Consider the following 12,219-nt stretch of genomic DNA (forward strand, 5'->3'; position numbering starts at 1 on the left):
GGACAAAAATGATGGGTGATTTCAATAATAAGAGGGAAGGTGCAGAAAGGGACAATTGGCAAATCCCACCAAATATATTAAAGAAGCTTGAGGCAGAGAAGAGCGAGGCAAGATATTGCAAATCTGTGTGTGCTGGTAGGGGCATTTGGCAGGTGTCCGCATTTGGTAATCAATATGTAGTGGATTTGAACAAGCACACTTGTGGGTGTAGAAAATGGGATTTAACTGGAATCCCATGTTTGCATGTTGTTTCAGCTATTCAAGGTTTCAAGCAAAGGCCAGAGAGCTATGTTGATGACATATTGACAAAGGATGCATATGCGAGGACATATTGTGGGATGATTTATCCCGTTCCTGATGAGACACAATGGGAAAAAACTCCATTTCCAGATGTAGACCCACCTGTGGCTAGGACACAACCAGGGAGGCCAAAAACAAAGAGAACTAGAGCATCTGATGAACCTAGGGTTCAAGGAAGGTCGGTTGCAAAGACAATAATTAGATGTAGCGTCTGCAAAGAGTTTGGTCATAACAGCAGAAGGCATGGAAAAGACAACCAAAGTTCTTCATCTCAAAATGTGAGTACACTACTAATTTATCATATAAAGACATTGTACTTTGCTACTTCTCACAATTTGTTGTCTGTTTCTCTCAGTGTAAAACACAAATAACTAGGAGGAAGAAGAGGAGCAATTCCCAGCCTATTAGTTCTAGTTCAAGAGATGATATTCCAACAACATCCACACAGCCACCAGTATATATGGACAATGCATTTGGTGTTGGTCTCTACCATCATGTGCCAGATGGGCCTTATATCGGTCCTACTGGAAGAAAGCTGCAAATTAGGAGAAACTGATCTCCTATTTTTATGCAGTAGTATTATTTACATTAAAATTCTTAGCTACAATTAGTGGGGGATGCTGATCCCTTCTTAATCTCAGTACCATCTTTTTAACGACAAATAATTTTCTGTACTTCTAACTATCAGATTTGAATTGTGATTTTTAAGGGGATTCTACTTCAATAAGCATGTCTTAAATATTCTGGAATGTGTTTTTGACTTGGTGTTGCCATTCTTCATATTGATGTGGAATCACGAATCATGAGGCAGACACTATTGTTTTGCACTGGTGGACTAGAAATTGTTTTCCTGTGTTTATATTAGCGTCATGTCGTCCTACCCGTATGGCTCGCAGAATTAAGAGCGGACGGAGATGTGCGCGCTTTTGCCGCCAAGGTGGCACGAGGAAACTTCACTCATGGGCTGAGCTAAAGGCCCACGATAACAAGAAATTGAGCGCATCAGAGAAAGCGTGAAAACCGAATAGGGTGGGAAATTGGAAGAGAAATTAACTTATGTGTAGTGTTTTGAACAATATTGAGTTGTAGGAGGGAGAGTAGAAAGAGCAGTGACTTGTAGGGGGGGTATTTGGATTTTCCCCTTGCTGAAAACACACACAGCATCACCAAGGTGGTCCGACTGCTTAAGATGCATGTTCTTCTAGCATTATCTAAGGAAAAGATGCAGCATTCAACTTGCTGCACAAATGGCACACCCAAAATTTCTTGGGAAAAAAACATGAAGTTTAACATACATTTTTCACTACTAATTGGAGCTCAACACCAGAGAAAGCTAGAAAAAGCAAATCAACACCCAGAGAAAGCTAGAAAAAGCAATCTGGAAAACAAAACAGCTAACTAAGATTTACAAATACATGTGCATTTAACCCCATTTACATATAACAATGTTGGTACAAAGAATTATCTACAACAACTGCACGCATGAGTGCAGAAGTGATCATCTAGCACTCCTATGTTCTAGCCGGCTTCACCATCCGCATCTTCATCAGGACGCCATTCTAGTAGAGCTTGGTTCTGTGGCTTCTCATTGGAAGATCTAACATCAACTGGTCCTTCGATAGAGCAGTTAGACAGCTCTAACAACATTGCGCAGAACCCGCAGGAGCAAGATCTGCAAACTGTCCCATGGTTCAACGCAGAGTTAAACCTCTGGAATGGACGCGTACATATCAGTATACCATGAAGCTGATGATGGAGCATCAGAGGAATAATGTAAAGACTAAGAAAACATGATGGAGCACTAGGCCACTATCGCCCTGGCAAGCACATACCCCTAAAGAATCCTTCAATTTCTTTATCTCCATAGATTGCTTCTGAGCTAGTTCATGTGATTCCTGCAGTTTCCTCAGGGCTCCACTCAATTTTCTCTGCTCTTTGGAAACCTGCTTAGTGCATCAGGAATAAAAAATAAAAAGTAAGCTAGATAAGCCACAGATATATCAAAACAAAGGTACAAGTCAAATTCACTTATATTTATATACTAAAACATACTTGGTTTTTTAAATCATGGGGCAACCATTTCACGTAGTCTATACTTACGTCTTTCTAGCTACATTTACACATCTAACTTATTTATTTATCAGTACCTGAGCCTCTAGTTCCTGGATTTGTTGGATAGCTGCCTGCTCAATGCAAGACCGACGCTTGTATTCTTCCTCAAGCATGCCAGTTATTTGGTACCTTAGTTCAGCCATTTCTTGGGTGAGATCTTCTGCATCCTCCTTTGCCTTCAGTTTTTGTTCTCGAAGCTCTTCCTAACATATTTAAAAACAAAATGCTTACATTACACCAAATGATCGAAGCTATTCAAATAAAAAACAAATGGAACAGATACATCCTCAAATTAGCTACTTTTGGTACAGTTAACACACCGGTAGGACGTGGCAGCGGGAGAATAGAGGGAGGGAAAGCAAAAGCGCTGAAGTACATTTAGTAGACATAAACTAACCTTGAGCTGCTCAATCAGTAGTTCAGATTCTTCACTTCGCTTTGCCATATTTTCAAGTATTGCACCGCCCCTCTCATAGTATTGACCATCAATCTTCTCAATTGTTTTGTCAACTTGCTCATCAGATGTTAAAGCAGTGGGAACTCCTCCAGGGAACAACCGTTTTAGTTCTTTATTCTCAAGTAAAAGATGGTCAATAGTCTTATGTGCCTCTTGCAGCTGGAGCTCATACTCCCTCAGTTTATTATCTGCTATGGCTTTATCAGCAGAAACATGCTGACCAAAGCTGTCAGTATCAAACAGTCTCTGTTCAAGTGTAGTTAAATCAAGTTTTAAGCTCTCAATCTCACATTGTGAATCCAAATTTACATTCTCAAGCTTCTCTATTTGTAAGGCTGCCTTTTTCAATTTCTCTTCTTGGCATCGGACTTCTTCCATCAGAAGCCAGCACTGAGAATCAGACCGCATCAGCTCATCATCTATAACTCTAACTCTTTCAGGAAACTTTTCAAGTTCAGTTAGTTTCAGTTCAAGACTGTGGATATGCTCTCCCATGATGTTTGCTTCAACATTTCGGATATTTAGCTGATCCTGCAAATAGTCTGGATTTGAAACCAACAAAAACTGTTCAAGTCATTGTGTTAACAATAGCACGGACTAACAGCAAATAGAGAGAGTAGAAACAAAGGAATATACCAATTTCCTGATAGCAGTTCCTCAGTTCTGTTTCCAATTTCTCGATGTAATGCCTGTCCTTCTGACAGGCCCTAAAAGCTGCATTTTTGTCTAGCAGCATTTTCTGCATTAATTAATAAAACAATTAGCTCCATCGGAGTGCTAACAAATCAATAACACAATTCTCTCTTATGATACATTGTTTTGGAGAACATGCGCAATACTATCCTATGTTACATTGATTTGGAAACATATCAAAATGTCACATGATCTGGAGTGTCACTTCGAAATGAGATGGAAACATTATCATGCCAGTACATAGAAAATTCCATGAAGGAGCTTGCACCTTACAGGCTTACAGTTTGTCATAGTTATGTTCAATTTACATGTTTTATAAACACTATATGAGGATTCTATCAAACAACTGTTTAGCTAAAATTTCCACTTTACAGTGATAGATTGACACATATACCAGGTGGAAATATCCAAGACTTCTCACCTTCTTAACAATAACAAGGAACAGTTTTCAAGCATAGGAAAGCTCATGAAGCTACTTAGGTTAGATACCAGACTACCAGGAGTAGTAACTTAAGTTCACATGAATCATATGAACTGACACCTGAGTGTAAATAACAACCTAATCCTCAATGCATATCAAGAAATGGTTAGGTAATTTGGCATTACACATGTGACCAAGTGAGTAGACAAATAGGCTGAGAAGAAAGTGTTCTGGAAACTTGAGAAAAATCTCTTTTTTTTTGTATCAATCATTAATTTGCAGGGTAAGGGAGAAAATCTTCCTAGTGCCAATATCAGAGTTACCATTGAACAAAAAGAATGTCAGATTACTGGTTTCTCACAACACTAAAAAATACCAGTGCTCCCAAAAAATTAAGTTTTACAACGAATAAATCACGAAACACATGTCAGGTACCTCTTGATTGTTCTCTCTTTTTTGCAGAACCTTTGCACCATTAACAGGATAATGCCCATTGCCATTGGAGCTACTAGACATCTGCAAAGAAAGCAACGGATAAGCCCTACTGACAGAAAATTCGGGGAACTCAATTAAGATGACATTATCCTGTGATATCAAGCACAAGAACATATTTACTAGAGTAGTTACTACGCTGCCATATCGAAGCTAGAGATTGGCAATCACTCCAACATGGACTCTCATGTTACTATAGTTGCAAACCAAGAAACCAAAATGCGGATCCAATATTTACATAGCATACCGAAGCCGTGCCCTGAACGAAAACAGCGTGTACCTCTGAATAGATTCAGCAATGGATAGATACAGTACACCAGGAATCACTATGAGCAAGCGACGAAATCGAGAGCTACTCGGGAGCAAGTTTGGGCTCCCACCGCTGCCTCCGACCTTAGCTCCGGGAAGCAGTCAAGCAGGAGGGTTCGGCCGGCGGCGGACCGCGAGTTCAGTCCCCGGCCGCGGGCTTGGCGTCGGCGACCGACGACAAGCCCGCCGGTTAGGTCGGGCGGCGGCGGCGGCGGCGGCGGAGGGGGGAAGGGAGCGGAACGGCGAGGGCGGCCGGTGGCCGAGGGAGGCAGGGCAGCACGGGGGGCCAGCCGCGGCCTCGGGGTGGGGTTGGGTGGCGGCGGCGGTGGTCGCCGGAGTGGGGGGGTGAGACGCGAGGGTGGTGGGGACTTGGCCGCCGCCGCCGCTACGGAGTAAAGCAGTAGAGGCTTTTTGCCCACCTTTCTCGAGAATTGGCCACAACAACATGCACGCCACCTATATGAGAAAATGTGTGAACCAAACTTGCCAAATGCTTCACCTCAAAACATCATCCAAAAGCGAAAATTCATCAAATTTTGGACAAGCTAAGCTACTACTGCTCGATTTAGTTCTCCGTTCTATAAGGGAGGAACTTTCAGGGACAGTAGCTGCAAGAAAGACATATCCAAAACTTGTGCAATCCACTTGGTCCAATGCTAAGCTTTGCGACCAAGGTTTTGTCTCACAGACAGATCCTCCTCATTATCAATGGACAACCCCAAATAGCACATTACTACTCAATACGCATAAGGTTTGGGTTTGCCTTTCGTTGTATGGGTCAAACATGAGACTATATATACCAAATTCTAAAACAGTCAGCTAAAAGAATAGGTATAAAAGGGATCAAAATAAAAAAAAAATCAAGGGTATACAAAGGAACGAGCAAAGCTCAGGATAATTTTCTATTACTATTACTAAGGGTGTATTTGTCATTTGCTACTCAATCTGCCAATGCAACTGCATTGTGCATTTGTGTTTCTTCATGAATGCAGCTCATTAGTTAATCTAGTAGTACTAGTCCTGTTCTTGAATGTCTCACAGATGTAGGCACACTTGTCCCCACTTGTTCTTCACTATGACAGCATCACCCATCCGGGAAAATCATTACCCAGCACTGCTGGTCAACAGTTTAAGTACGCACTGACTAAACTCACTAAAGACGGTATAAGTACAATTTGACGCTTCTTTGCTCAATAGCTCACACACAAGGTTTTTCTTTTAGATAATAGCTCAACATACACAAGTAGCATACTAATAAAAAATTGTTAGTTCTAGATTTCATACCTCTTATCCCAGTAGTAAGATCATGAAAGAATTTAATAAAGTTGCCAATTGCCAACCATGCCAAGGACTACTCAACTAGTGCTAGATTTCTGAATTTTCTTTTTTTTTCTTTTCAGGTTGATCAGTGTAGCCTCTATGCGTTGTCAATGATACTTCTCCCTTTATTTTCTTCAGGAAGGAACAGAAAGTCACCTTCTGGAGTTCTTGTTAATGATCCTTCTGGAAGAATTAATCTTGCATGAAAAAAATTGGCTAACTTGCAACGATGGAGAATTAATTAATTGCAGGGATCGATGTGTGCACCCAAGGGAAAAGCCGGCCGTATCTATGCAAGATAAGCAGCAAGCAAAGCAAAGTTGATGCCTTGATGGCCGTAGTTAAGTACAGGGAGACATGCCAGTAGAAGATGCAGCAAATGGGGAGGCTGCAGCAAAGATACGACGTGTTTGGATGTTCCAACAACTCCACTGAAACAGTTTACCAATCACTCGCTGGTCATCTCACACTAATAACTAGTTTTAATTTGGCGCCACATAATGCTGGTCCATGCAGATGCAGGCATGCAGAGCGTGATGATTCACTGACCAGGCATGTGGGTACCCGGCGATTCTACTAGTCTGATTAATCAACTTTGTTAATTGAGCAACTTTTGTTGTTTCAGTATTTAAACACAGCAGCAAATTTAGCTGTTTATGTGTTCAGGACTGGATAAAGGTTTAACAAAGGACTTTGGGCTATTGACCTAATGGCTAATTGACAGAAAGTGATGTTCATATTGATACCTACAGTTTATCAAGCAGTTCTTTAATTATATGCATGCAGTTAAATTACGTAGTACTAGCTTTGCGTATTGTACTCCCTTTTGAAGAGCTGCACAGCTATTGGCAAAAGCTTGATTAGGTTTGTTTTTGATGCCCAAAAAAATGTCAACATGAATCACTAGTTTATTCAGCTTGCCGTCCTGTAGTTCCATTTAGTGGACTCAGTGTTTCCCATGACTGGATAAGTTCCCATATAAATTTGTTGCTTGTTCCAAACAGAAACAATTTCTTTTTTTGGGGGGGAAGAAACATTTTTTTAATAAACAGTTTACAATCTTGTAATTAACTGTGTCATTCTATCTTCCTTATGCCTAGGTTCATAAGGAGAACCTATTTACACCTCAGTTAGCCTAGCCTGAATATTATTTTTTCTCACCTGAATCTTCAATTTGAGTTGCACACCAAAGTTGTGTTACTCACCAATGTCCTTTGGTTGTTAAAGTCAGTATATGCACGTTCTCAGACAGCCAGACAAGTAAAACTAAAGTGCCATATTGATAGAAAATGTTGCTCCATTCGTATGAGACTTTTATGGTTGATGGATTATCACCGAGATGTATTCTAATAGCTCGAGTAAATGTTCAATCGTTTATTACATGTCAACTAGATGGTTACGAAAAAATTTCAAAAAAATTGACAAGATAGATCAATATATAATATATCACTTTACAAAGATGCAAGTTCAAATTCAACTTCTATAAGTTGTAACAAAAATAACAAATTTAGCTGTAAAGATACATATAGTAATTTAAATTTTGTTTATTATTTTTGTTACAATTTGTAGAAGTTGAATTTTAACTTGCATGTTTGTGGATTGATATATTACATATTAACTTATCTTGTTCATATTTTTTTAATTTTTTTCATAACCATTTAGATGACATGCAATAAATTGGTGGACGTCCACTTGAGCTGTTAAAACAGTGTCCCGGATTATCACTGCACACATCCCAATCTTCTAAATGTTATGATTGTTACTAAAACTTTTTCATGAGCATTTCTTATGGCAGAGGCCAGGAGTCCTGTCTCGGTATAATTGTATCGTTTCGATGTAATTGATTAAGTTTAATAGAATCTTCTGTTATCTTAATATAAAAACAGAGCATTTCTTAAGAAAAATTGATCTTTTTATTTTACTTTGTAATAGCTAATTCATTTGTTTTTAACTCAGTTTCATCTATCATCCACATTCAAATGTACCCCTTATTACCTTGCATAGGCGCATAGTTGCATGCATTGAGAAGTAAGCACAGCACTCAACGGTATAGAGAATTTGCATTTCTTCGTCTTTCTTGTTTCCTTTTGGAGTCTTGAACAAGTGTTTGATGGGTGTGATTGATCACTGAAGCTACTACATACTACATGACGGCCAAATCTGCCGACATCCTTGTGAATTAAAAAAAAAACTGACAGACTTGGTTAGCAACAACAACTGGGAAATTAAACGGCAATTTGGGTAATTATAAGCAGCTAGACTGATTAAGAAAGAATTAAGTGTAAATAAGCTGTCACTCGCACGCCATAACATTTGCAACTATCCAGGAGATCATCCATATAAAACACATATGTATGCGTTATATTGCCGTGTCACTGTGCGGTAATAGCGTACTGTACATTACTAATTCATTATTATTGGGTACAAGGTACAAGAAAACGATGGATACGCATGCAATTGCTACATAGTCCAGCACCATATTTTAGAAAATAATCATTTGGTATATCTACCAGACCTCACTGGTAAAGTACGTGGTACCTTCTATTGTTTACCTTGCAGTTTATAGATTTGCTCCGGTCCAACAAAAAGTATCTTAAGGTACCGGTACCTCTCGGTATCAAATCGTTTTCGATCGTTGGATCTAATAATGCCTATCAAGATCCAACGATAGAAAATGATTGGTACCGTGAGGTATCGGAGCAAATCTCTTCAGTTTATAAGCCACTATCAAATTTTAAACTTTAAAACTTAAGCTTAAAGTTGATATTAGGTTTTTTTCGTTATAGTTTGTTTTTTAAACATAGATTTTAGAAGTCACTAAGGACACATATAAAAATATTACTCATAAGTTATTTATTTTACCGATAAATCGTAAAACAACTTATTAGTTGTAGGCCAAACGATAGGTAAAACTCAGTGGTAAACTAATAGTGTTATGAATAATTAAATGTATCCAAACAATAATGAAAAAGCTCTAAATTCTTTCCTACCACTCAGAAAAAAGCCTGCAATATAATCTGCAATAATCATAAAAAAGAGGTCCAGTGGATGAATTTATCAGCTGGCAGCAAAGAGACAAATATCCACTACTTTATTATAAGACGATGTATGCGATATTACCATATATCACGCCATTCTATCTCCAATGAATATTGTCGGCTTACACTAGCCTACCCATGAACAACTAGCGACGCGTATGTGTCATTGTAGATAGATAGACACCATCTGGTCATCGCCATTACTGCTCCCTACAGATAGCTATATACAGTTGCTCGAGAAAATCTATATACGGTGGTATATATCCATATCACCATGATCAGGGTTCACAAAGCCGTCTCCTTGGTGGGTTTCCAAGTTTTCACGAAAAGTGATTAAATTTTATTGAAAAAATAAAATTCAGTTTGACTTTCTTTAAAAAAAAATCATTGATTTACCGAGTGGTTTGTCAACTCCAGCCAACTTAAAAACTGTAAATTCCGTGAGAGAAAAAGAGAGGTGATTTTTATAGATTGTGTGAACATTTGCCAAGGTATCATTTCATATTATTCTCGTGAAGTAAGCATAGTTCAATTGTTTAGATTCCTTATGATAAAACCAGTCCACTTAAATCGAAGTCCTAACTTAACATGAGTGTTGTTATTTACGACTAATTATTCTGTCGACAGCGAGGCGCCCATATCTTTTATCAAAGATATGTGCAGGTTATGTTTCAAAAAAATGTCCTCGTGGACTTGACACGTCATCAAAGCAGCCTCCACATCGGACCAGCTTTCTCTCTCCAAAGTAACCCCCTTCTTTCTCTCTCCTCTTCGGCCCATGTGACTCTCTCTTCTCCATCTGTTTTTAACTTTGCTTCCATGCATGGATTTCTCCTCCCCCCCTCTCCCTCAACCTCAACCGCACCCCCCGCTCGATCGCGTCGCCCCTCGCCATCTCTGCAGCTTAACCACACCACCACCCCACCCCACCCTACCCTACCTTTCCTCCCCTCTACTCCTCCACCTCCACTTCGATCGAATGCTCGCTGCCGCCTCAGATCTTCCCGCGCGATCGCGCCCAGCTGGGTCAGGTTCGTTCGTTCTTGATCCCCGGATCCTGAATTCCGGGGTTTCTTGGAATTCTTGCTTGGGTTCGCCATGGATGCGGGGGGAGTGGAGCTCTCTGGCGTGATGCATCGGTGTAGGGTGTGCGGGAAGGGGTTCTCGTGCGGCCGCTCGCTCGGTGGCCACATGCGGTCGCATATCTCGTTTGGGGAGGCGGCGGCGGAGCTCGGCGCCAATGGCGGCGTGGTTGGGTACGGGCTGAGGGAGAATCCCAAGAAGACGAGGCGGCTGTCTGAGTTTGATGGTGATGGTGATGGTGAGGAGGTGGAGGTGGAGGAGGGTGGCGATGGCGGCGAGCTCAGGGCGTGCCGGGAGTGCGGCAAGCTGTTCTCGTCGTGGCGCTCGCTGTTCGGGCACATGCGGCGCCATGCATCCGGCGGCGGAGGGAGGAATCACGACGACGACGACGATGACGACGTGGATGTGGAGGATGAGTTCGGCGGCGGGGAGGAGGAGGAGATTGTGGCGCCGGCGCCGGCGGCGGTGACTGTGATCGCGGCGCCGCCGAGGCGGAGGCGGCGGTCGATGCGCGTGGCGGCGCCCGCGCCCGCGCCGCCGAGGCCGGTGCTGCTGGGCGGGTTCGAGAAGGAGCAGGAGGACGTCGCGCTCGGCCTCCTGATGCTCTCGCGCGACACCGGCGTGTGGCGCTCGCCGGTCAAGGCGGAGACGTTCGAGAAGCCGGAGCAGAAGAAGAAGAAGGCGACGGCGAAGCAGCCGCCGCCGCTACCCCTCCCAAGAAACGGCTACGGCTACGGCTACAACTCCGACGAGGATTCAGCTCTGCTCCAGTACGGCGGCGACGTCGCGAAGAGCAGGAAGCGAAGGGCTAGCTACCACTCTCCCAATTCCATCTCCTCGAAGAAGAAGCAGCAGCCGCGCGCGGCGGCGCCGGCGAAGCGGACACGGTACGAGTGCCCGGGGTGCGGCAAGGTGTTCGCCTCCTACCAGGCGCTCGGCGGCCACCGCGCGAGCCACAAGCGGATCAACACTAGCTGCAGCGCCCCCAAGGTCTCCCCCGCCACCGCCGCCGCAGCGGCGCCCGCGCCGGAGCCGAGCTCGGAGACGTACGCCTCGCTGAGCACCCTCTCCCCCTCGGCGTCGCCGGGCTCGGCGGCCGCCGGCATTGGCGACCGCAAGGCCAACAACAAGTCGTCAGCAGAGGAGGAGAAGTTCGGCGGCGCGTGCTCCTCCGACGAGCTCTACGCCGAGCTGGAGCTGGAGCAGCGCTCGCCGGCGGCGGCCGCGGGGTTTCTTGATCTCAACTTCCCGCCGGCCTCATCGGAGGTTGGCGTGAACTGAAGCAGAATTGGCCGCGTCAGCAGCTGCACGGAGCCAAAGATTTCTTGATCCGAAAATCGAGGTGATCAATGGGGAACTGTACAGATTCAATTCATTCCATTCATTCCAATCTCGAGCTCCAAGCTTTCCAAGATCATTGAGGAAAAAAAAATCGACAAGTGATCAGAGTTTTCTCAGGTTATTCCAAAGTTTTCTTCATTTTTGTTTCTTCTTCTTCTTTTTTTTTTAACATTTCCTTTATTTAGTTTTCTCTCCTTTGAACTTCTTTGAAGGGGCTGAATCACAATAAGCCTATGATGATAAGAGCTCACAGCATCTGAACTGATTCAGTTATTAATAGCTTAAGATTAGCTCAAAGCAACTGTTTTTAACTCTGTTATCTGCTTGCTTTTAGCAACTATCCCTGTGTCAGTATACTAACTGAATCCCCCGTGAATTTCTGGGTCAATGCTAACCTTTGCTCTGCTCCTACTTTTGCTGCACTAATCCGAGATCTGCCTTGGGGGAGGCAGGCAGCAGCAAAGCCAGCAACAGCTTGGTTGCCTCAAAGTAACCACTTGCTTCAGTTGCTGCATGCTTAGTACATCAGTACTGTCATGCCATTGGTTGGTGTGGCTGTGAGTGAACATTGTGCAGCAGAGAAGCAAGCAACAATAGCATTGGACCCCCAAGAACCAGTACATTATCTCTATCTGTGACAGAGAACACAAGAA

At 42.9% G+C, this 12,219-nt stretch overlaps 2 protein-coding genes across 4 annotated transcripts; one reads left to right on the top strand and one right to left on the bottom strand.

Annotated features, from left to right (window-relative positions):
* Window positions 1–1,393: 1,393 nt before the first annotated feature.
* LOC127779642 (uncharacterized) lies at window positions 1,394–5,197 on the bottom strand. 3 transcript variants are annotated; one of them, XM_052306479.1, is made up of 7 exons: window positions 4,756–5,197; window positions 4,419–4,499; window positions 3,506–3,608; window positions 2,810–3,411; window positions 2,448–2,615; window positions 2,133–2,243; window positions 1,394–1,979 (listed from the first exon to the last, which is right to left on the bottom strand). In XM_052306479.1, exons 2-7 carry the CDS (start codon window positions 4,497–4,499, stop codon window positions 1,938–1,940), a joined length of 1,107 nt encoding a protein of 368 aa, XP_052162439.1. In that variant the 5' UTR covers window positions 4,756–5,197; the 3' UTR covers window positions 1,394–1,937. The 3 variants fall into 3 exon arrangements, with proteins under 3 accessions (XP_052162439.1, XP_052162437.1, XP_052162438.1); XM_052306478.1 differs by having other exon boundaries at window positions 1,399–2,010; XM_052306477.1 differs by lacking the exon at window positions 4,756–5,197 and having other exon boundaries at window positions 1,397–2,010; window positions 4,419–4,729.
* A 4,804-nt stretch (window positions 5,198–10,001) lies between these two features.
* Window positions 10,002–12,219, top strand: LOC127778975 (uncharacterized). The gene has a single exon (XM_052305624.1). The coding sequence runs from the start codon at window positions 10,241–10,243 to the stop codon at window positions 11,504–11,506; it is 1,266 nt and encodes a 421-aa protein (XP_052161584.1). The 5' UTR covers window positions 10,002–10,240; the 3' UTR covers window positions 11,507–12,219.

The sequence above is a fragment of the Oryza glaberrima genome, chromosome 7, assembly GCF_000147395.1.
Source record: "Oryza glaberrima chromosome 7, OglaRS2, whole genome shotgun sequence".
Classification (NCBI taxonomy): Eukaryota; Viridiplantae; Streptophyta; class Magnoliopsida; order Poales; family Poaceae; genus Oryza; species Oryza glaberrima.

Bases quoted from the DNA above. Each gene is read 5' to 3' on its own strand.
- LOC127779642 (XM_052306477.1), bottom strand. From the start codon at position 4,592: ATGTTCTTGTGCTTGATATCACAGGATAATGTCATCTTAATTGAGTTC. The intron at 2,244-2,447 runs GTACTGATAAAT...TGCACTAAGCAG, and splicing joins TCCAGGAACTAGAGGCTCAG to GTTTCCAAAGAGCAGAGAAA. The intron at 2,011-2,132 runs GTATGTGCTTGC...CGTCCATTCCAG, and splicing joins AATTGAAGGATTCTTTAGGG to AGGTTTAACTCTGCGTTGAA.
- LOC127778975 (XM_052305624.1), top strand. From the start codon at position 10,241: ATGGATGCGGGGGGAGTGGAGCTCTCTGGCGTGATGCATCGGTGTAGG.